This window comes from Schistosoma haematobium, chromosome 4, assembly GCF_000699445.3.
Source record: "Schistosoma haematobium chromosome 4, whole genome shotgun sequence".
NCBI classification, from domain to species: Eukaryota; Metazoa; Platyhelminthes; class Trematoda; order Strigeidida; family Schistosomatidae; genus Schistosoma; species Schistosoma haematobium.
Window position 1 is genome coordinate 40,344,404 of NC_067199.1, and position 23,811 is coordinate 40,368,214.

At 33.8% G+C, this 23,811-nt stretch overlaps 1 protein-coding gene across 1 annotated transcript in view; it reads right to left on the bottom strand.

Annotated features, from left to right (window-relative positions):
- Positions 1-6,511: 6,511 nt before the first annotated feature.
- The window catches only part of MS3_00008068 (uncharacterized protein), a 45,975-nt gene continuing 28,675 nt past the window's right edge, over positions 6,512-23,811 (bottom strand). The window contains exons 8-13 of the mRNA XM_035732518.2: positions 20,226-20,305; positions 15,644-16,012; positions 12,774-14,419; positions 11,131-11,312; positions 9,602-9,833; positions 6,512-8,173 (exon numbers count right to left, since the gene is read on the bottom strand). Coding sequence (XP_035587206.2) covers positions 7,566-8,173; positions 9,602-9,833; positions 11,131-11,312; positions 12,774-14,419; positions 15,644-16,012; positions 20,226-20,305 — 3,117 coding nt within the window. The 3' untranslated portion in view covers positions 6,512-7,565. The remainder of the gene's footprint in view (positions 8,174-9,601; positions 9,834-11,130; positions 11,313-12,773; positions 14,420-15,643; positions 16,013-20,225; positions 20,306-23,811) is intronic.

Genomic DNA, 23,811 nt, shown 5'->3' on the forward strand with positions numbered 1-23,811 from the left:
TCATTAGCACGGTTAAACAAAAGCACATTAAAACAAACACAGGTACAATTGGTTATAATAATAATTGTTTTTATTAAACCAATCGTGTTCTCGTGATAAAAGTAAGTCACTACAAATTTTAGATTCTTTGGTCCTCACCAGTCCATCCGGTTTCGGTGTCATGCACCATCCAATTACAATTAGTTAATCCTCAATCACACGTATTACTTCAGACAGAGTCATAGATCAGTTGTATCCAATCGCAATAATAAAAGAATGACAAGTGATGTGATTATGTAGTGAGGTGTAACGGACGAGATAGCCCGGACAAGCTAATAATAGTGGTGATGTGATTGCCCATGCCCATCCATTGCTACTGTTGAATATAGTGTTTGTGAGCTCCATCCACATAGTAGTTCAAGCATTCTATGAACCACCGCGCTCGCTGGTCCCCAAAGTTTGCTTATCTTCAGGCGGCACCTCTTACGGCCCACGGTTTGTCTTGTTTAACTCGGATTTGGGAGAATGCTTATCCGATTGCTTTTGGGATGCCAGCAAATTATTTTCAGTAAAATGTGCTGAATCAAAAGTTCCTCCAAGTACAGAGGTTTATCTTTTAATACATTTTTATCTTCACATAGATGACCCAGATTGGCTGAAGTGACATGTTGTACCCAAGTCGCCTATTCTTATACTCGAAAGTAAAAGAAATCACTGCAATTTACACAACGTGAAGTAAGAACATTAAGGCTGGTAAAACCGAAAATTTATTGAACTCAAAACATGATAAGGACTCTGGTCGAAAATACACTCAACACATATTTAGTGTACACCTATTGTGATTAGTAATCTGAATAAAGTCACATAGGTGAAGAATATTCCGAGTTAGAGCGAAATCACATGTTATCTGTTGTGCTCATTATAGTTTATGTCAATTTTATACAAGAACATCGTACCTTGAAATAAAACTACATTTCAACAAAATAATGTTATAATAAATAAAATTCACTGAAAAGCAAAAACTATTACTCTGAATATTTATTAAATTGGATTAAAAACGTAATTAATTCTGAATAAAGATCACAATGAGTTAAAGAATATAATTTTGCCTATCCATTCAGTCTGTGATAGACCAGACGTTATATAAACGCAAAAAGTATCAACAAAGTTAATAAAAATCAATAGTAATATTAATATATACCAGTTAAATGTTACAAATACAATAAAAACGGGACTTTACTTAAGTTCGCCCAAAAATGATGCGTGTTCAGCTTTAGTCTGGTACAATAAATCCACAATTATAAATACTGGGTAATTTCCAAACGTGTCGACGAACTCTCCAGTGGTGTAATCCAAAGCAAGGTATGAGGTATTCGCACTCACAGTCTATGAATGTAAATAACATTTGTTTTAGATCTCAGTTAACTCGGTCATGAATGAAAATAGAACGAGGAATGTGTGAGGAGCAGTGTATTTGCTAGCCAGCAATGGTATGTCACGCTATGTCAAAATCACAACGGAAAGTATGTTCAAGGTCATTTACTAAAACAACAGTTACAGTCATTTAATGTTAAATATGCATACAGTGGAACGTTGACAAAATGAATACAAATAACATTGAAAACTATTTACAAAATAAGTTTGTCAGGCCTATCTCTACAAGTCATATGAATAAGACTTATGCTCCAGAAACGTACGTTTAAAATAATTCTCACCTTCTCCTGCTTTAAACACTAACTTTCAAACCAGGACAACTGCAGCGTCGTTAGCGACTGTTTTACATTTGTAAGTGAACTGAAATGGATCATTATGCTCCTTTAATGCAACCTAAAGTGTAAGGGGTGACAGTTTTTCTATCGTTTTCAGTAAAGGTAAAATTATTGCTATGGTTCTACATCACTGTTGTTTTAATTGTTATTACGTCGTTATCATTTCCCATTGACACTCAACCAAAGAGTTGTTGTAATTAATGCTTCACACTAACAGACATTTTAACTACGATAGCTAACTATCATTAGTGACATCTATATACTCAAAAAATAAACTAAATTGTGCAAAGGCTTATCTCAAAAAGACCAAAGATATTATTTTATGACGAAAGGACAGAGCCATTGAGGTTCAAATACTCGATTCAGATGACAACTAACTAACCAATCAAATCGTTGTTTAAGCGCTCACCTAGTCAATCTGGTCTGATGCGTCTGTAGACTATGCTTGTTGCATGTGACCTGCCAATTAAAGGACATTATTATCTTATTATATTAGTGTAACTCATAATTTTTATTCATTTCAATAAGACACGCAATACTGGTCGGTATGTATATGCGTATGTATAGCTTTCATATAAACTCTGCGGTAGCCAGTATAGCTTTAACAGTCTAGTGGTATACCTGTAGGACAAATTAGATCCTACGTAGGTCACAGATTGGTAAAATTCTTTAACAAAATGTACAATAGGTCAAATTTATTGAATCTTCTTTCCATGAAACGTGAAAATGAAATCATAGATGAGTCAGTATTTAGGCCGTACGTCATTTCAATATGCACTACTTTTGTTTGCAAACAAGTAAACTCACATTCATGTATTTTTCTAATTATTTTAATCTCTGAACCACAAAAGGTCCAAAGTGATCTACTCCCACGGATGAAGAACCATACCAGCCTTGATACACTAAACGCGGGAAAGTGACACCATCACGTGTTGTCCTGGACTAATCATAAAACCCCAACAAGTCACACTTTCCCATCACTCTCCTAATTAAGCTGGTTCCTCGCACTGTCTTACTATAGGTGACTTGTCGAAACCCCACTTTCTAAGTCAAAGTAATATACTTTGCCCAACTGAAGCACAAAACACATCGTATGAATGACTTATCGAAATACACATATAGGTTATCCTCGTATATTTATTGACTTAAATCACGTTGATGAATAAGTCAAATACGACAATGGATTTCTGGATACGTATATTTTGTATACTCATTGATTTGTACAGACAATTAGAGGGACGAAGCGAAGCAAAATGACGTGCAGTGGAGAAGGCATGTGAGCCAACTCGATTTTATCAAGCGTTAATCGATATTTGTAGTCAGATGAAAATAAGTTAAAGATATGTGATGGATAAGATAGAAAATGCACATACATACGCTCATATAAAAACAATCCAGGTTGAAAAACGAACAATTAACAAGGTGTAAATGTGGTTTAAAAAGAATTAATAGACTGGATTGTCTGGAAGCTAGAATAAACTACAAGGGTTTAACTAGCTCCGACAACACCTTGAGCCATAGCCTACACCTGTGATGTATTATATACAGAGCCCCTGATATTTCGGTTAGTATGAATGATCTCATTGTTAATGCGTCAATACGTGCATCTGCTCTAAACTTTAATGCTAAGGTTGTTACATGAGATTTCAATTACTCTGGAATAAACTGAAGTACTGGTAGTTATCAGTCATGTTTTGATGGATTCTCAGCGAAAATTAACATGCTCTGCTGGTGACGGTGGGTTCGTACTCCAAAAAGGCGAGATAAAATATTTGATATCATCCTACTATATATACAAGTAAACAGTGAATTTGAAAACAGTAACCATCTAATAGTAATTTTGCTCTCCTGTTCTTTCCCTCATATAACCAACCCATACAAAGTCCATCGATATAGGGATTACAGACATGCTAACTGGGATCTTTAGCACTCCCTGGTGAGATTCTCAGAGTGGGATACCTTCCTCTCAAGTAGTAGTCTTGTGGATGCTATTGAAATATTCTATCTTATCACCAACTCATGTTTAGATTCCTGTGCACCTCCTAATATGTACAGGTTAAGTAAACTTAACGAATTGTTTGTACCAGCTGAATATCGTAATAAATTAAGACACCAGAAGAAATGTTATATTAAATCAAACGATTCACATTAGCTGCACAAATAACTATAATTTTCAACTAATTAAAGAAAAGAACAGGTTAAAAACTATTAATGAGGAGCCTTAAACACTTAATAATATCTCAAAAGTACAAAACTTAATTTTCCTTGACAATACACACGTTAGAACAACTCAAAATGTCGATATATCATGCAACTTGCATAATGGAGCTTTTATAAATGACTCTAAAACTATTGCAAACCTTCTCAGTGTTTTTTTTTTTGAGCGATAATGAATTCCTAAATAAAACTGTTTTGAAGTCATGTACATGACTAGTAAATCAGTAAAATCTATCACCGCCACATGCCTAAAATTAGTAAATCTCTAAATTCTCCTAAGGTTTCAAGCGGTCAAGAAATGTATAGGATTTCATCCTTTCTCTACAAATATAGTGGACCAGATGTTTCACTTCTTCTAAAGCTGTTCACTCTCTCTCTGGAAACAGGTACTTACATTTATTGTTGGAAAACGGCATATAGCACACCACACTAAAATCTGGAGAAGGGAATGAAATGAACAATTATCAGCCCATAAATATTGCTCCATTTATATCTAGGATTATGGAAAGAATTTTTGATGAACCCACGAACTATTTACTCACTGAAAATCTCATCAGTGATTCTCAACATAGGTTTCTTAAAAATCGGTCTTGTATTAGCACTTTAATTTAGTCTTTACTCAAGGTAACCGAGAATGTATAGTCTTAGAAATATACTTTGACATTTCTAAAGCTTTTGGCATGGTTAACCGCCAGCTTTTTATAGGCAAATTCGTATCTAACTGGGTCAAAAACCTTGTGCTTGTTTGGAACCATATTTTTCCTACCCACCAACACCAAATAGCTGAAATGAACTCCCCGTTGTTGAATTCTGTTCCGGTCAAAAACGGTGTAATACAAGGTTGTGTCTCAGGCCCTTTGCTATTTTTAGTTTATATCAATGATATTCGCGATCGCTCTTGTGTGCAAATAACCTCAAAGTAGTGTATTCATTCCCCCCTCATGAGCTGAACAATATGCAAAAGTGCATAAATATGGAGCTCAACAAGGTAGCCCAGGGATTCTCCGAATAATAGTTGGAGCTTAACTTAGCTAGATGTGCTTCAATAATACATCAATCAACTTAGATCTTACCATAAACGGTAAAGTTTTATGTAAGTTGCTTACCGTAGTGAACCTAGGTACTCCTAGAATTTATTCTTCACAGAATAGGACTCGAAACACTTCCATGTCCCAATGTCCTATGGATTACGTAATATGTAAACTTTATAATAATGAGCCGAGTATTCTGATGTATAAACTCCTAGAACATTACATGTTTAATCATAGTAATGTTCGCATAAAGGATAAATTAAGGTCAGAATCCGTTCACACACGATTTACTAGCTTTGATACAAAAAGCGCGCGGCACAGATCTTATTAGACAAGAATCTCCTTGATAACCGAGCTATATTATACTATCCAACTAGCAACCAAGAGCTAACCATATTTGTTGGTTAATCCGGAAATCACATGTCACACCTGTTGGATTAATTAGTCAATAGGATTACTCTACATACATAACAAAAATTCATTGATGGTAAAACGATTGGTCATCAGAATTATTTGCCCCATGGTTCGAAAAAAAGGCATTTAAACCTAAGGTTCACTAAGTTCTGATTAATCTGAACATTCACATTTAGAAAAAATTCATGGTGAAATCCCATAGTAATTGTTAGATATAGACGAATAAATGGAAAAGGTGGAATTTCAAAGAATATGCTAGGAATTATTATTATGTATATATGTTTATTGTATATTAAATAGATATTTGGATTGTGGTATTTTTTGGTATTGTCTTCATTATAAGCTTTTATTCAGCTCATCAATTGCTAAGATATCTTTTAGTGCTTAAAAACTAGCTAACCAATTATATATCTGTTACTCAGTTTGTAACACAGAAAACTTACTTATGTACAGATTGTGATCGCTTATTTACAGTACATTATAGTGTCGTTATTGATGCATAGTATCATATGATTCATAGTACTGCAAATAAGGTCGACTAGCTTTCCTATGTTCTGATTAGGTAGGTTGAGGATAGCAAAGATTTGAATCAACCAATGAACGTCAGAGAACTTAGTGAGCATATTGGTTAGTCAGCCAGTTACAACGTAGGACCAGGCGCATACATACACTGGTCCAAGTTGCCATACCTCATTATCACAGCAAGACGAGCACCGGATTCACAGAAGTAGTTAATTCAATGGTGGTAAGAACTAGTTCGTAGAAAGAAAGATGTGAAGCGATCTTAATCTCATAGTTTAGGGGAAGACAGAGAGTGTATACACCTTCGTCACTGTGATCGATTCTGAGCCATGTCACCCACAGTCTCCAACCATTAGTGACGATAGTCGTGCAGACCCCAACCAATTAGTCTGCATCTAACAACGTGGCTCAGACTAGAAGTTAGTGACTTTAATGACTGATGCCACGTTTTGGTTTGGCCGCCCTTAAATTTCTCCCAACCATCCCCAACACCAGTTAGCATTGCGCGTCGTGGTAATCGGTGTTCAGGCATACACAACACGTGGCCCAACCATCTCAGTCGATGAAGATTCACAACCTCATCAACTGATTTATCATTATTCCCTTATACTTTGCGTCTGACCTCGCTATTACTTACCTGTTGTTCTCAGCAGATGCGTGCAATATTTCTAAGGAATCTGTGGTCGAATACTAGTAGTTTACGAATATCTTCTATTCTTAATGTCCACGTTTCTCAGCCGTAAAGTAGGACAGAACAAGCTGCTGCGCAGTATTCTCATCCCTCAATTGATATTGATTAAATGAAATATTATTAGTATAGTTGACATGAAACGGAATGAACACTTATGAATTCAATTATTTGGTGATTCTACTAAGTGGACTATGTAGTATGCTATTTCTCATTTAAATATCACTTTTTTAAAAAAAGGGTGATGATTTTTTGTTCTCCAAAACAAATACAAATATATAATGGCGCATTTTGTATGTTTTCTTAAAACTGGTCTCAAAGTTAATACAACTTAACTAATAAATACCACAAAAACAGTAACCATTAGAAAATAGTTCAGAAAGAGAACAAAAAAATGACCGAGGAATGATACATATTTACAGAGAAAAGTAAAAATTAAAAAAAATTTTTTTTCTTAAAAAAAAGTGTAAACTATGAACTTCATTATGTTACATCATCCTTAATCTATTTTGTAATTAACAAGTCATTATTATTTTGTAATAGAAAAAAAGAAGTACGAATTGAAAATTAAACGAATCAGATAAATAACTTCTGAAAATTTTTACAAAAAAGGGTAAATTCGAAAGAAAAAAAAGAGAAAAACAAGGAAAACATAACTAAATATGTAGAGAGTTTTTGTTTAGCAACAAGGAAATATACTGTGAATTAAAAACAAAGAGAAAAACAAGCACTCATGGACGACAAGAGAAAATACGATGATGAATAACAGGTATAATCAATACTTTTTAAATGAATGGATGAATGAATGAGATCTGAGCTGAATTATATGCGTAAATGTAAATTTCAATGAATAAAATCACTTAAAATAGCCAATTAATAATAATGATGTATAATACTACTTACTATCTAATGATAATTAATATAAGTAGTATAATTATGTTTGATTTATTTAGTTAAATGAATATCAGAATTTAAACTATGCTCATAACATAATGCAGCTAGTTCAAAACAGAATTCATCAAAAATAATTGAAGCAAATACTAAATTTCGTGTTTTTATTGAAATATCTGTTGTTGGATCTGAATAAAATGGATTATTATTATTATTATTTATGTTTTCATTATCCATTGAATGTTTCACATTTACATCAACTTCTTCATCAGATCCTGAATTTGTTAATTTAAATTTGTTATTGGTATAATTTTGATTAAAAGAAGAAGAAGGAATAGATGTACGATTACCTTGATGAAGTGATGCACGTTTTAATACTGGACTTAAACCGATACGACTTGTTAAATTTAAAAATTGATTTACACGACTAAGACTTCTATGACGTAAATTTAAATTAATACTTCCACCACTGACAGAACTACGATGTAAACGTTCTGAACTAGTTTTATTATCATTATTCACTGGTAATGGATATGTAACAGGCAATAGTGGAACAACATGTTGAAGTGAATCTTTGTTTACAGGTGAATGATGATTTGAATTTGTAGGAAGACAATTTTGTGATAAACAGGTAGAAATGTTTTTCTTGTCCTCAGATACACCTAAATACAATAAAAAAAACATAATGAATTAGTATTAGTTTGTCAACTTTGATATTTATTGTAAATCGCATTTAAGCAGGGATAATGTATAAAGTATTTAGCCAATACAGTGAATAAAAGAAAAAATATTTAAATGAAATGTTAAATAAAAGGGGAATGGAGTGATACCTAGAGCCTTTCCCGTAAGTGTGGGAAATATATGTATAAAAAACCATCAACCAATCCTTCTTAAACCACGGTCATTACCTTTAGTCATACAAATCTTTTATCCCACCTTTTTAAACGTTCATTATAAACTAAAATAGTCTTGTTCTCAAAGTCTGTCAACAGGCCAATTTTCTTGAGTATTAATGGTTTGCAACTTTTAATTATTGGTAATTAAGGACTGCAATTGATCAGTCGCTAACAATTTCATGAGCTAAATCATAAGTTTTAATATATTTAGTATGAGACAAGTAGTGATATCCAGAACGCACAGGTACACACAGCAAACGAGTCTCAAATGGGATGAAATGTGCGTCGCGGATTCCACTTCTTGCTGTAATTCAACTTTGTTAAAAACTTGTGAATGTTTCACGATAAAGAATATTTCCAATATCTTTTAGACATGGCTCAGCCACCATCTACAAACATGTAGGACTGGCTAGCATAATAATAAGTTGGGAACGATCAAACGTGAACATCAATCCAAAAACTCGTTCAACAGTGAAACGAGTCATGTCAGAAGAAGCAAACCACATATTTGGGAATCATGATAGTTGTAAGCTGTGCTTAGAAACCATAGGTGATATGATTTGAAATGTCACATTGGAGCAAGTACATTGTTTTCCAAATTTTGAGAATATTAACTGTATTTGATTTTTCTAATGATCCATAATTTGTTCCGAAGTATACGTCAAATATTTGCTTCGCCACTGTCATTCAATTTCGTCTGGTTGATCTCCCCTCTCTATATATCTATCCATATATCTGTAATGGTCTATGCAGGTTGGTTAGTCAGTGTATATTTCTCAGTTGTACAAGACGTTAGTCACTCTCCAAATAGCTCAGTGACAATCTCTCATAGTGCAAAACTAAATCACTCGGGTTCTAACCGACTAGAGGTTATCCGTCCCCTCAAGATTATAGTTACGCTTTGCTCATGAGCACAAACTAGCACGAAACCTAAACTGTGTAGAGTTCACCAGAATATGATGTGAAGAGTCTGTCGTCTCGAGCTGTTGATGCATATTTCTATCAGATCCTACCAACTAATCAAAGATCATTGGAAAATATACATTCGCAATAAAAAGTGAACAATTGTAAATCGCTCTGAACACACTAGTATTACTTAGATGTTGTGGTCACTATCGATATTAAGACGGTGGATATATTTCTGAAGAACACCACAGTTGTTGAATCACACAAATCAAAACACTGCTAACGTACCTTTTTTACTATTATAAGTAGTATTTGATTTATATCCAGTCGTTGTTGCCATCATTTTAGTTTTAGTACGTTGTGAATTCTCTCTTGTTGTATAAAAATTTGGATCAATTGTCATCTTGAAAGGACCTGGCCAGACAATATTTAAATAAACACGCGCACGAAACACAAGTGATTTCCATTGTTCAACAGATTCCGAAGCGACTACAATTTGACTATGCACAGATCGGAGCACCTGAACACGATGGATAATGAAGGGAGTGATGCACAAAGTTTAAAAAGATTTAAGGAAGTTGGATTGATAAAAATATTTTAACAAACATCAGTCGCCTTGTAGCAAGAACTAAATGCTTGGAATACTAAATCGCCATACATTTGGTTGAAGTTTAGAAATGTAAAACATCGGATGATTGCCTAGTAAGTAATGGTAGATATATCCAGTTATGAGACTACTTTATTGTGTAAAGTTGAGTGACCCTACGTTTACTGATTTTTACTCTATAGTAATAGATTTACATTCTTATCTAATCTGGTTCTTGATTATTGGCTAGATAATTGAGTCGAGTTTGCCAAGTGATCTAGCATGACGATCAATCTAGTGTCCCAGTGAACATCAATCAAAAAAGATTCTTTTTTCCTTACAACACTAAATAAATAACCGCTATGCCTTAATGCTAACTTACCAAGTACAAACTAATGTGTCAGGCTTTGCTCAGACAACACTAGTTGTAGTGAAATTAGATGTATAAATTACCTGGTAGATGGTTCAAATCAACGTAATACCCTATCCCTAACCCTGGTATCGCTTACTCAGTGGTCCAAAATACACAGGCAATGTTAAGAAGTCGTTAATGATCGAATACTAATAACCTACGAATATCCTCTATTCTTAGTGGTCATGTTTTACACTCAAATTAAAACTGAGCGAACTGCCACACAATAAATTCGTCGCCACAAGTGACGTAAGTCGGAAAAAGCCAGTCGATCTTTCTGAAACTTCGTTAGACACCAGCCCACTAGGAAAATGAAACCCTCAAGATAAAAGGGGACAATACACTCAACCACTTCACCCCTTATCATTAATTCAGTAAACGGCATAAAATGAAAGTACAGATGATTGACAACTTCAAAGCAATACTTCACTATTAAGTCGGCCTATTTCCCCTCCTAGTAAATCGCTGAAAAATGTTGAATAAATAAAATTAAAACACGAATTTCAGCGAAGGGATCTCTTTTCAACGAATTTATTATCAAGCTGTACAATCGTATATATATATATATAAACTATCTGGATGAATTGATCATCAAATAATAATAAATGTATATTTAAAACGGTGAAAAACTGCAAACTCATGGTGACAGGTGGGAGTAATGTTGTTGGTTCGTTATAAGATTATGATATTTAGGTGTGTTTGTTACGAGTTCAGGCTATATTACTTACTATCTTTGTAAGCAAACAGAACACACAATTACAAAAAGTTACATTTATTCATACCGGTAGAAAAATACAGTAAATATTTGGTATTACATACTTTATAAAGAGTATTAACAGATGGTTTTATACTTAAACCAATTGGATTCAATAAGTATTCATATAATAATGGACATGGATAAGAGGCCAATGCAGCAAATATATCAGTTAGAAGGAGATTAGTGAAAAAACAATTATTGTGCATATTAGCCAAACGATTTAAGAGTATGGATAAAAATGGACCTAGTATTTTAATTGAAAAAAGAAAACAAATTCAAGAAGCATAATGATTAAGTAATGAGAATGAATGCATTTTATATTGAGATAGTACTGTTGGAGTAGACGAAAACTCAGGTGAGAAAAACCACAAAATCACATAATGACTTGATAAAATATGAAAATCACACATTAAATACATTATTTGCACATCTTTGCGTTGTACTTTACATACTCCATTATTCCCTTAGTTCTGTTGCTATTTCGATTGCTTTCCAATTTACTTCCTGTTTTCTTTATTTCAATCTGCTGGCAGGCATTTCACTTCCTATTGCTGTTATATACTACTTATATCTATCAAAATAGGTAGCATACGCCACAATATTTTGCAGTTAGAAGCTTTAATATTTCATTATTTCTTTGTTGTGAGATATGGTGCCTGAGAGTTGACAGTGATACGAAATCTTCCTATGCACAAGTTCAACCTATTACTTAAGCGAAATTACGGATAGTGAGAAAGGAAATTTGTTGATTAACTGATTTGGAATATAGATGAGAAAATTAAGCTACCAAAGATGCATTTCTCATTCCTCAGAAATGAAAGCCGTTTCTTGACCAACCACGTGCAGTTGTCATTTATACAGTTCCTGATTGCCTCAATGTATCGTTAGTCATAAGCAACATAGAACTTTGAACAAATACGCGATAGCTGAAGCTGTCATATAATATTGGTATGCTGAGATAAAACTAACGAGATAAATCGCAAACGAGGTTTAAATAGTTTAGTAGAAACGACTATGAAAGAAATTAAACATTAGGAATATGGCACGAAAAGGCAAAATGAAAAAGTATACTTAAAAGGATAGTGGGATTCAAACCCAGGACCTTCAGTCTCGAGCGCGGGGGTCGTGGATGCGCACTGTCGAGGAGTCTCATGCTAGGACGAAACGGCTGCTCAGTGCTTCCAGGTTTTCCATGGTGGTCTAGCTTTAATTGACCCATGAACTCAACTATTAAGTTATTTAGCTCATGAGTGCTGCTGTTTAGAGTGCTCTGTGGAAGATACAAATCATTTGTTGAAATTTTCGCACCTGTAATAACCACGACATATAAAATACATAACCTTCGATTACCGCGTTATACTTCGATAGTAAACATGAGGAATAGAGCAGAACAGCTCTTACGTAATTAGGATATGACAACGGTAGTTTATAAGGTTTCAGATGGCTGTCTGGAACCCTATACATAAATGTAAGCAAGGCAATTGTGTACCAATGATCGAGGATTGTAAATGGTATATACTAAAAGTCACACTTGAATGTATCTTTGTTGTTCAGTGGTTTGAATGTCTGATTTTTAACCAATGGTCGGAAGATTCAAATCTGATTAATGCAGGAGATTTATAGTGAGTATTGAATTACATGTCATTAATTTAATATTTAACATCATGAAATAAATTTGAACTACAATCACTATCACCACACTTACCTATACCGCCAGCGACACCAACTGAATTTGAATAATGTTTCGCAGATTGCGTCGATGAAGTTGAAGAGAAATCTGTTAAGTGTGAATGATTACTACAACTACTATGACTCCCTGAATGCTGACATTGTTGTTGGCGTATTGAGTCAATTCTGTTTAATGATATCGAATCCAAAGCATCATTACATGATCTAACCATTAACGAAGATAATAGAGGAGATTGTAATAGTCTAGATTTTGTCTCAGCATTATTGTCACCCTCATCTTCGTTATCACTACAATTAGGACTAAGATTATCATTCTTAGTTACAGTAGTAGTTTTTGTTGTACTACTAACAGTATCTGTTTCAGTAAATTCCATTTTTGAATTTTCAAATTCATGTATATAATCATCCAATTTTTTAAAAAATTCCTCATCAATTTTGCTGTAGGAAATAAATGGTGGCAAATGTCCAAAATGTTTTGTACAACGTCCTGGTGATGGTAAACAATCTAATGCAGCTAAAAAATTCTCTAATTCATATTCTTGTCTTTCATTAAAATCAGTTTTTGTACACACTGTGGTGGTGCATGAAACGACATTACTATTATGTAATTCTATACTTGGATCTAGATGAGCTAATCTTAGCAAATCCGGTAACGTTGATAAACAAGTACACGAAGGTGTAGAATTTGTGGATGTGAGATTATATGGTACACTAGAGCCTGTGTTATAACACCCTTCTTCATGATTGTCCATTTTTAATGTTGTCGATAATACTGATGATTGTGTTTGTGGTTGTTTATTGTCCATAGTTGCTGAATGAAATGATTCTGTTGAACAAGAATTAGATAACTGTTTATCAGTTGGCGAACGTGAATTAATTGTCTTATCAAGGGTATCAGTTTCAGAGACAGTCGACTCAACATTATCAGCAGCGATAAGAGTCGTGTCATTATCAGTAGTATTTGAATTGCTAGATTGTTTCATATTCTCTTGATTACTTTCATCATCTGATGAATCATTTATATAATTTAATTGATATAAAGATGAAGTATGTTTCCCGGATAAACTATGTAATAACAATGGTGATGACAATGATATATCATCACATACACTGTTCCATTCGTTTTTGCTACCACTGTCGACTATGTCTGGCATAAATTTTGTACGATCTCTAGCTGACAATCCATTAGGTATTGAGTCCGGTGTTACACAACCACTACTATTTGTATATTTTGACGAATGGATCGTTCTATACAAATCACAACGTGATCGTTTCTCTTGTAATTCTAATAAATTATCATCTTTTACTAACGATGTTGCAGATTGATTCCCTTTATTATTTTCAATCATTTTTGGCCAATACTGCGAACGCCATGATTTAAAAGCTTGACGTCGTCGTGATACACGTAAATTGGCATTTTTAATATAATTTATTAATTCTGGATAATTATTAGCCACTAAAATAGGATGGAGTGGTGTTGTGCGAATAACAACCCATTCGTTGTTTAATGTTTTGTTCAAATCATCATCATCATCATCGATTGATTTGCTATTAAAGTTGTTTGAGCGATTTAAACTTGTTAAGGGATCGATTGTAGGTATAGAGTCTCCATGACCACTGAATATGACTTCTTTCGAAACATTACATAGTTTTTCGACAGGACTATTACGACGAAACAATGATTTAAGATTATAAAATGAGAACATATCATTATATATATAAAGCAAATCGTCTAGTCTATATTAGCATTGTCTGAAGTAAAACTGTTGAAAATAGACACCTTTTTATCTTAGACATAGCTAACCGAGAAAGCAAAGTCATATTTCCACCAAAAGCTCTGTAGACTAAGAGAATGTTACTTAGACAAACATCTATTGAGTGTAACGGTAATTAGAACCTCTTCAGAAATAAAGCAAATAAATAAGCTTATTAAAATAATGATGAAGTAATCAGAGAGGTGTCTTAAGAAGTGAAAAAGTGAGATCCGACACTATCTGTTTGTCAAACATTGACACACTTATAATGATAAATACGATTTGAAATAATAAAGCATATTGTAATGAGGTGGTGATTAATTTTTTAAAACGGTCTAAGGCATTTGATAACAAGTTCAAATCTGAAAGGCTGGGTGAGTACAAACTTCTGACGTGTCTGTGTTCACATGCCATCTCAGGGTGAAAAGATAGTCGGGAAATTATAAACGAGGCATGTTATTGGAAGAATTAGATTATGCAGTTACTCAATGACTCAGCCCACATGTCTTTGTTCGAGTAGGAAGGATAATTGAAGTGGTCTTATCCAATTCTTTGGAGCTGATGATCTTGAGTGCTGCTAGAGGTGTGAGAGTAGTTGTCGCTTCTTATTCACACATACCGTAGAGAGATACTTTTTATCGAGATATATGAGAAAATTGAAATAAGGATGGCTTTGATTGCTTCGGAACGTGACCCCAGAGGGATAAAACTGTTTGAGGTTGATCGCATATGACCTTTTCATGAGTAGTTTTATATGTCCTAGCTTCGTACTTTCAAGGCTTTATTGCAGGGATGAAATGAGGTTTGTTATTTTTTAACAACCCACTTTATTCAGTTGTGCGGTGGCAGCAAATAGGCAGATGCTAGATAGAAGGGAAACACCTCACTGCAGTCAAACTTTTAAACAGACAGAAGTACGATGTCATGCTCAAACTTCATTTTTCTGCTTGCAGTCTTACAACTCTGCAACTGACCTTACTGAGATGGTAGGACCTAAAAGAACGAGTAGTCCGACCGACATAACTTGATCGGTTCATTAAAACAGACAATCTCCAATCTCATCTCTAAGTAGTAGCTGAAGTCGAACCATTTAATAAAAAGAAGTATATGTCATCAAAAAAAGTCAACATACCAGTAGGATATACTTGATTTGTGCCTCTTCTCATTCTTTAATTGTGTAGTGCCAACTTCAGAATTATCTGTTGTTGTTGACTGAGATCTGGATTTCGAAAATTTATCACTGCAAGATGATGTATTGGCTAATGATAAAAATAATTCAGCTGATTTAACAAGATGTGGGATTAACTGATCCACCGTAGGATGATAATAAGTAGTATGTTTAACGGTTGATCGTGGTGAAGTAGACCAAAGTAGTTTTGGTTGTTGTGTTGTGCCATTGTTGGATAAACATAATGCAGATCCAGTCAGTAGAGTTTTATGAAATCCATTTGATGAAGAATCAAACCTTTCAGAATCTAAATGATTCAAAGTTAGTAAATGCCTAAGAAAGGGAAGTGAATAGGAAGACTAGCGAGTAAAAAAATAAAATTAACGATTTCAAAAATATGACAAATAGATATGAGAATATGAACAGAAGATTATTTAATCTTATTATGTGATTGGTTATGAATTAGAAGTTCTAGTCAGTAACCAGAATCAGTAGATGTTATTCAACCTGAAAGCGGGACAAGAACTCACCAATTAGGTAGGACGGAACAAGTATTGTGTTAAAAAATACACTTGATCTCGAAAATGTTTTGTATGGTGGGTACAGATATTTGAGAAGCCCTATAACATGCACCCGAAGTAATTTCAAAAAAATCTTTTATTCGCTGTAATAAAATGATAACATTGTTTTCATTCGGCTGAAGGTTATTCGCAACGTTTTCAGTGTCCAATAAGTCTGCTATATCCAGTATTTTCAATCATTTTCTTGTCTACTTAATCGATGAGCTGTGCATATTTAAGTTTAATTTTCATTAAAGATTTAATTTTTCTAGCCCTGATTACAATGACAATGACAGATACATATTTCTAGGCGCTTAAAGTGAAATCTTTCGTGAAAGTTACACTCTAACATGCAACACACACCGACGAAATAAACGAAAAAAAATGACAAAATTGATGGACACAACACAATGAATCAACATTGAAAATGTTGGGGATAACTTCATCTTTTCTGTTATGAGTTATGACCACTACATTTTATAATCTTACAAACTATCTAATTTATTTCACCATTATTTCAACACAATTTGGTCGAGTTCATTCATGAAACATATAACAATATTGAACTAATTTACTATCATTTTTGTTTTCGTTGTATAACACTATCATGTTTATTTTCATTAGTTGTTTATAAAATCATCAACAATGAAAAATGAAAACATGTTACCATATAAACAACACCTTCTCTCTCTCTCCCTCTCTCTCTGTGTGTATGTACGCGCGAGAAAAAATCAATTTCAAAATCCATATCACAAAAATGGAACATAAAAGTTTGTTTGATCAAAAAGCACATGTCTTGTAAGAAACACATGATTATTATTAGTTAACAAGATATAAAATTATCCATATATATTCAAGCTGTTAACTATCTTTTTAGTTATTCTATATTTATTCAAATTATGTATATAATCTACAATGATCACGATCATATAATAGCGTTCAATCAATTTCTTTTTTAATAATAGTCAATCGCTATGACAGGGGTTTGTTGTAATTGGAATGATCAATTGATGAGTCAATTAATGAATTCAATGTATACATCACTTAGATATTAATTACGTTAATAATTAAGCATATTATTAAATATCAGATGGGTTTTGTGGATATTATAGTAATTTCAATGGTTAAGATCATGAGTCAGTTGAAGCCGTCCACTGCTTCCAGGTTTCCCATTGTGATCTAGCTTCAACTGACTCATGATCTTAACCATTGAAATACTGTTAAATGTAAGATTAAAATCTTAACAATAGAAAAAAAGTTCACATGACTGAACTTATTCAGACAACTAGGAAGCACTAGACAATAGATTGTCTTTAGTATGAGACTTCTCAGATGAGTCAATGATATCAACACTCTATAGTAAGTAATTTAGTAATCTTTAAGTTTAATAAGTAGTAATTCAAATTTATTCCACCAAGTGAAGGTTTAAAATAAATTTCAAGTTAGTTTTCCTTTAAAGACTGATTGATATAATTTGGAAATGATCAACGCGAAATACTATGGCCAATTGGCTGACGTTGACAAAAGGCGGATGATTATTGATATTCAACTCTGTGTTCTACAAATATAGTGGTTATCCTGAGATTTAGTAATACTAAGTTTGATCTTGTATGAGATTGTGACGTAGTAATACGAAAAAAACTATTCAGTCTAACCCCTACATTAACTGACATCAACCGTATCATGGAGTACACAAATTTCACACTGAAACACATCTATTTAACCGTGTATTTTAGTGAGTCTGTGTTAAGAGACTACCAGCAAATGAGAGATTTCTCTGAATGGTTTGGAAGGAATCAAATACGGACAACACGCAACCCCATTTTATCTGAATTGGTAAACAGTGGTCATTTGGTAGATGGGACTAAATCATTTAAGTAACCGACCATATAACCTCGTTTTCCGCTGACGTTCGATCTTTTATTCTACATACAACAGGAGCTTAAGAGATGCAAGACAACAACCTGATTCTGAGTTCAGAGGAGCTTTGTAATATGCTTGTCTCTTCCTTGTTCTGATAAAACTTAACAAACGATCTTACTTCAAACATCCATAGTTTGTTTATTTTTCTTCACTGCACTTCTTATTTATTCTTCACTATCCATATATATATACTGCTTATTTGCATATTTCTTACTACGCAATTTTTATGTTTCTTAATGATTTTTATATTTATTTATTTTGCCAGTTTTTGATCAGCTTCGGATATTGAAATATCTACTCAAACTGTCATCATTCTCATCACTAGTACAACTGCCATCTTACTATGAAATCGTACTGATCGCATGTGAATAGTTAAATAGACCTTTTTCATTGCTATCATTGACTTATAAACTGCTTTGATGGGTTCAGTGGTTTTCGTGTATCTATATAAATATTACTGTATATTAAACGTTGTTAGGATCAGGAACCGATCAAAGTTGAACAACCATTAAAAAACTAAAAGCATTGAACAGTTCGTTGGCTAACTGAAATCAGTTCGTGATCTCAGTGACATTCAATAGTCTCAACAACTTCATACATCAAAGCCTGATAAAAATCTAATTGAAGTGTTTTTCATTAATATGCGTTGTTCTAAATTTCACGATGGGGAGGTCTTGGGTTTGATCCCCAGGTGAGATGGAGACTAATGAGTGACCCATACTAGTAAGAAACCGCTGTCCAGTGCTTCATGGATTCTAATGGTTATCTGACGAAGATCAACGAGTAGTGTTATCTATGAAAGCAATATTATTCGTATATATATGTTGTTTATTTTTGACGATCACTTTCAATAAACTAAAGTACAAACAGTAAAATGGATCTCACACCTGCTTTTGTGAAGCAAAATATAACTAGATTTCCATGGTCAAGTTCATTACCCAATATGAAATACCATAAGAGTAATATTGGTGTTGTATCCGCCGCTAAACGATATAAATTTACATATCATGGATATTATCAATTATTATTGTATTATTATAGATATGTGATAGGTCCACAACTCGATTACTTGATATTGACTTGCTAGATCTGTAGACTTCTCTCATACTTGAGCTCAGTGTGGTAGAGAAAAGACGCAAAGTAAGGAGAAAAGTTTTACTTCAAGATTCATAAATGTACAAAAAACAAGCATATTTATAGGACTATTAGCAATCTTTATCATCTGGAAGCATGCTAAATTAAGTAAAAGAATAAGTAAACATCAAAGTTATCCTTACCAAAAATAAGTAACATTTATTAACAAACAACAAGAAAACCCACATTTCCTGATAAGTTCATCAATTTATTTCTAAACTCCGAAAAACTTAAATAAAGTAAATGAAGCAAAAATCTAATCATGAGATTTAATTATTCAAAATGATAGACACTTGAGTTGCATTGAACTGATTTTTGTGCACAAAACTTATAGTCATACATATGTTAGGTGAAATTTACGAGTTTTTGATTGAGATCATGAACCGATTGATGTTAGACCACCAATAAAAACCTGGAAGCACTGGATGATGGTTGAGGTTAGGCATTAACACCGTTGGATGCCGGCTTAGTGGTCTGGAGGTTAAGCGTTCGCGCGCAAAACTGAAGGCCCTGGGTCCGAATCCCGCAAGCGGTATGGTAGATGTGCACTGCTGAGGAGTCCCACAATAGGACGAAACGGCCGTCCAGTGCTTCCAGGTTTTCAATTGTGATATAACATCAGTCGGTTCATGATTTCAATCAAAAAATTAATAATCTCCACAACCCTATACTGAAAATTTACGTATAACACAAGATTGAAATAAGTTACATGAAAATTTCGAATCCATGATGTGGTACTTTAAATTCAAACACCTAGTAGAGTAAACAACAAACGAGCATAAATGTCTGTAACAATGGAGTCTATAGATGGTCCAGAGAGAACATTTGGTATGAAAATTTCAGAATTCATATAGTGAATTCTTAGTATTCTCACCAAAAAGTTATAATAGTTAAGAAATCTATTAAGAGTAATAAATAAATCAACTCACTTGAATATTAACTCATACATAACATCTTCACAGTGAAAGCTTAATATTGTACGAAATAAGGATAAAGTGACCATCCCAAGCTGAATTAAAAGGAAAATCAGGAAAATTTATGAACAGTTGTGGAGAAGCAACGATTTAAAAAAAAGACAAAACTAAACCAAATGTGTGTTTATTGAGTAAGAAACCTTCGTTTCAGGAATGAAGCAACTAGAGAGTTTACAATTTAGTCAAATCAAGGTACGAACTCATCGGAAGTTGGATATTATTGATGAGAGTACTATTTTGCATGCTATCTTTTTTTCATTAGCAATCTAAATCTGGTGATAATCCTTAGGAAGAAAAGAGACATGCACAGGTTAATTAAACAATCAATAACCGAGATTTACAACTGATTGATCACGGGATAGAATCTGGCAGAGAGCATCAGTTCCCTCAAGATAAACTCGGCCATGAGCTACTTTATTTACTTGAGATATATTGATAATACGCACCTGCAAAAACTGAAGTAGGCGAAGAAAGATTTGAACCTACGACCTGTCAGTTAAAAAGCGAGTATTCTCACCACTACGCCAGTCACTCCATATTATCTAATGATCTTGATTGCTTTTCTCAATTTAATTATTTCGATCACTATCATAGAAGATAAAGGACTTACATTCAAACATGAAATTACTGATTTGATTACTACTAGTAATGCATTTTTCTGGAAATTAACTTCATTGAATACTAGAGTAAATTAGAAATATTTTCTTATACCTCATTTTGAACGCTCACTTAAAGCAAAAGACTGTCTACATAATAATGTATGACATCCGTGTCTTATTAATTAAAGCAATTGACTGGTAGATTTTAGGTGAGAAATCCACTATACCTATTTTGATTTCGACAAATGGACAATAAGTAAAAGCTCAAATACACAATGCACCTCGAAGTCGAGTACATAAACTTATAGTTAGTATATGAGTTACTTCAAATTATCATTAAATAGATGGAAAGATAGATGGGCAGTTCATTATATTATTTTATTTGAACACATATATTGGTACAAAGGGGCACCGAATACATATGCGCCATACAAGTCACTTGATTTGTGTATGAGCTGTGATACTGCTCGGGTGCCCAGGTCAAAGCACGTGGTTTTCTTAGAGTGCCACACCCGGAGCCTTCGACCTAAGGGTCTGATCCACAAGGTAATAGAGCAACGTAAGGAGATGCAGTCTCATAGTAGCCGGTGATCAACGATTGGTTCATACGCCATTTGTTCCTTCAGGATTCTGGAGCCCATGTGCACCATTGGTTTGGAATGAGGGTTTTCCAACTCTCCTAGGCGAATCCTCCTTATCCACCAACCCGGTTAAAGCACAGAACATTCGCTCTTAGTCATTTCAATTTCGTAAACAACATCCCCTTCGCGAGAAGGCAGTGGTTGTACATGTGTGAGCACTTTGCGAGAGAGCAGACTCTCCCTACCTTCAGCCGTACCAGGGCATTTGGGGACAGCTGGTCAATGCTAATAACAAGAGTCCAAGATTAGTGACTTGAATTTTTGTAATTGTTTGGCATTTATTAATAAGAAAGATGGATATAGAAAATCAAATAAAAATAAGACTGTTTCAAAATAGTTTGTTAGTTGTTCAGTACTGAATATAACAACCTCATAAAGAATTCTGCACAGCATTGACCGTTTTATATTTCTTTTTTTATATTCTTCTAAATCTTTAATTTTATTCGTCAATTTCATAATTTGGTCTTTTGGAACTGTTCTATACACTTATAATAATGACCTTTTGGGGTTTCAGAACTTTAATTTGTACTCTCGTTTGTTTTCTCTGAGCTAATACATGTGACGATTGGGACCAATACACATTTGTGTTAGATTTTACTGATTGACAGATAACATTAAAAATAAGTGTACACCTTTTAATAGAAATTTTAGTACAATTACATATGTTCTATCATTATTCATACTCAGTAATTTTACTCTAAAAAGCAATATACATTAAACACAGCGATATGAATAAAGTTTATTCACTCTTTATTGATCTACACTAACAATTTATGAATATATATTGGATACTGACATCGTGGTAATTATAAAATGGTAATCAGACATTTACAGAAACAATCAGTGTAAAACTTGAATATTTATTGATTTGAGCTTGGTCGATATGACTGGTTTTGAGTTATTTCATTTGAAATAACTCAAAAAAAGATTACAGTTATTTAATGAACTTTAACAACCATCGACACAGTTCAGACAAACAGCTGATGATTTTAAAACTTTCTAACAGATCATGAATACATAATCAAAAAGGGGTTTTGTGGAGATTGTAGTAATTTCAATAGTTGAGATCATGAGTTAATTGAAGCTAGACCACCATGGAAAACCTGGAAACACTGCTACAATCTCCACAAGACCCCTTCTGATACTAATCAACATATGCTCACTAGTGACTGGCATAAAGATGTATATCCTGGAGTTCTAGTGAGAAGCAGTGACCAGTAGAGTTTAATCGAGTAAATTGTGAGATAGTAACTCACTGATGACAATGGTGGATTAGTTGAAGTTAGACATTAACACCGTTGGATGCCTGCTCAGCGGTTTAGATGTTAAACGTTCGCGCGCGTGACCGATAGGTCCTGGGTTCGAATCTCGCGGGGGGGGTCGTGAATGCGCACTGCTAAGTCCCACAACAGGACGAAACGGCCATCCAGTGTTTCCAGGTTTTCCATGGTGGTCTAGCTTCAATTATATCATGATCTCAACTAGTGAGAATACATAATCATACGTTTTCAGCACTTAGAAAACTATGAATAACTACTTGGGTGTTATGACAATGAACTTGGACGTATACTTCAACTAGGATTTCTTCTAATGATTGATTAGTGGTATTGAAAGGTAAAGAACCATGCTTTATCGATCAGAAAAAAGTTATAAAAAAACTCAACTTATTTTATACGATGAATATGATTGACACGAAAAGGGGCACAAAACAATGTCACTCCAATTGAGTTTCACAGCATGTAGTTATGATACAATAATCCAAGCCTTTCGTATAAGTGCATTAGTAAATTAGTGCTATTCAGGAGCATTCGAGGTGAATTAAAACAAATTTGAAACACGCAAAGTAGTCCTAGTACTTGGATATTTGGAGATTGAGGCAAGTTGTCAGTGAGTACATTTTTTGTCACATGGTATTCAAAAAATTCTGGGACTGACATTTATTTAACTACAGTTGATTATATACAGATCATTTAACAGAATTTTCGAAAAAAACAATCAACTTAGTAGACAGCAAGCAAAATTTCAAAGTCTCGACTTGTTTACAATGTTTTGCAGAGAAAGATTGCTTTAGCACCTTCATGTTTTATTATATCTAGGTATCTGAGCTTTGGTAAAACTGAGAACAAAGCGTTTTATCTGACCGAGGACGAGTGAACGCATCAGAAAATGGACAAGGACTCGCACCTAATGTCAACGAAGCAAGGCCCACCAACACAATTCATCACATCTGGGAAGTTTTAAACATCTGATAGACCTTTTCAACATCTCAACATAGAAATTTTCGGCCCTCTTCCACTATCT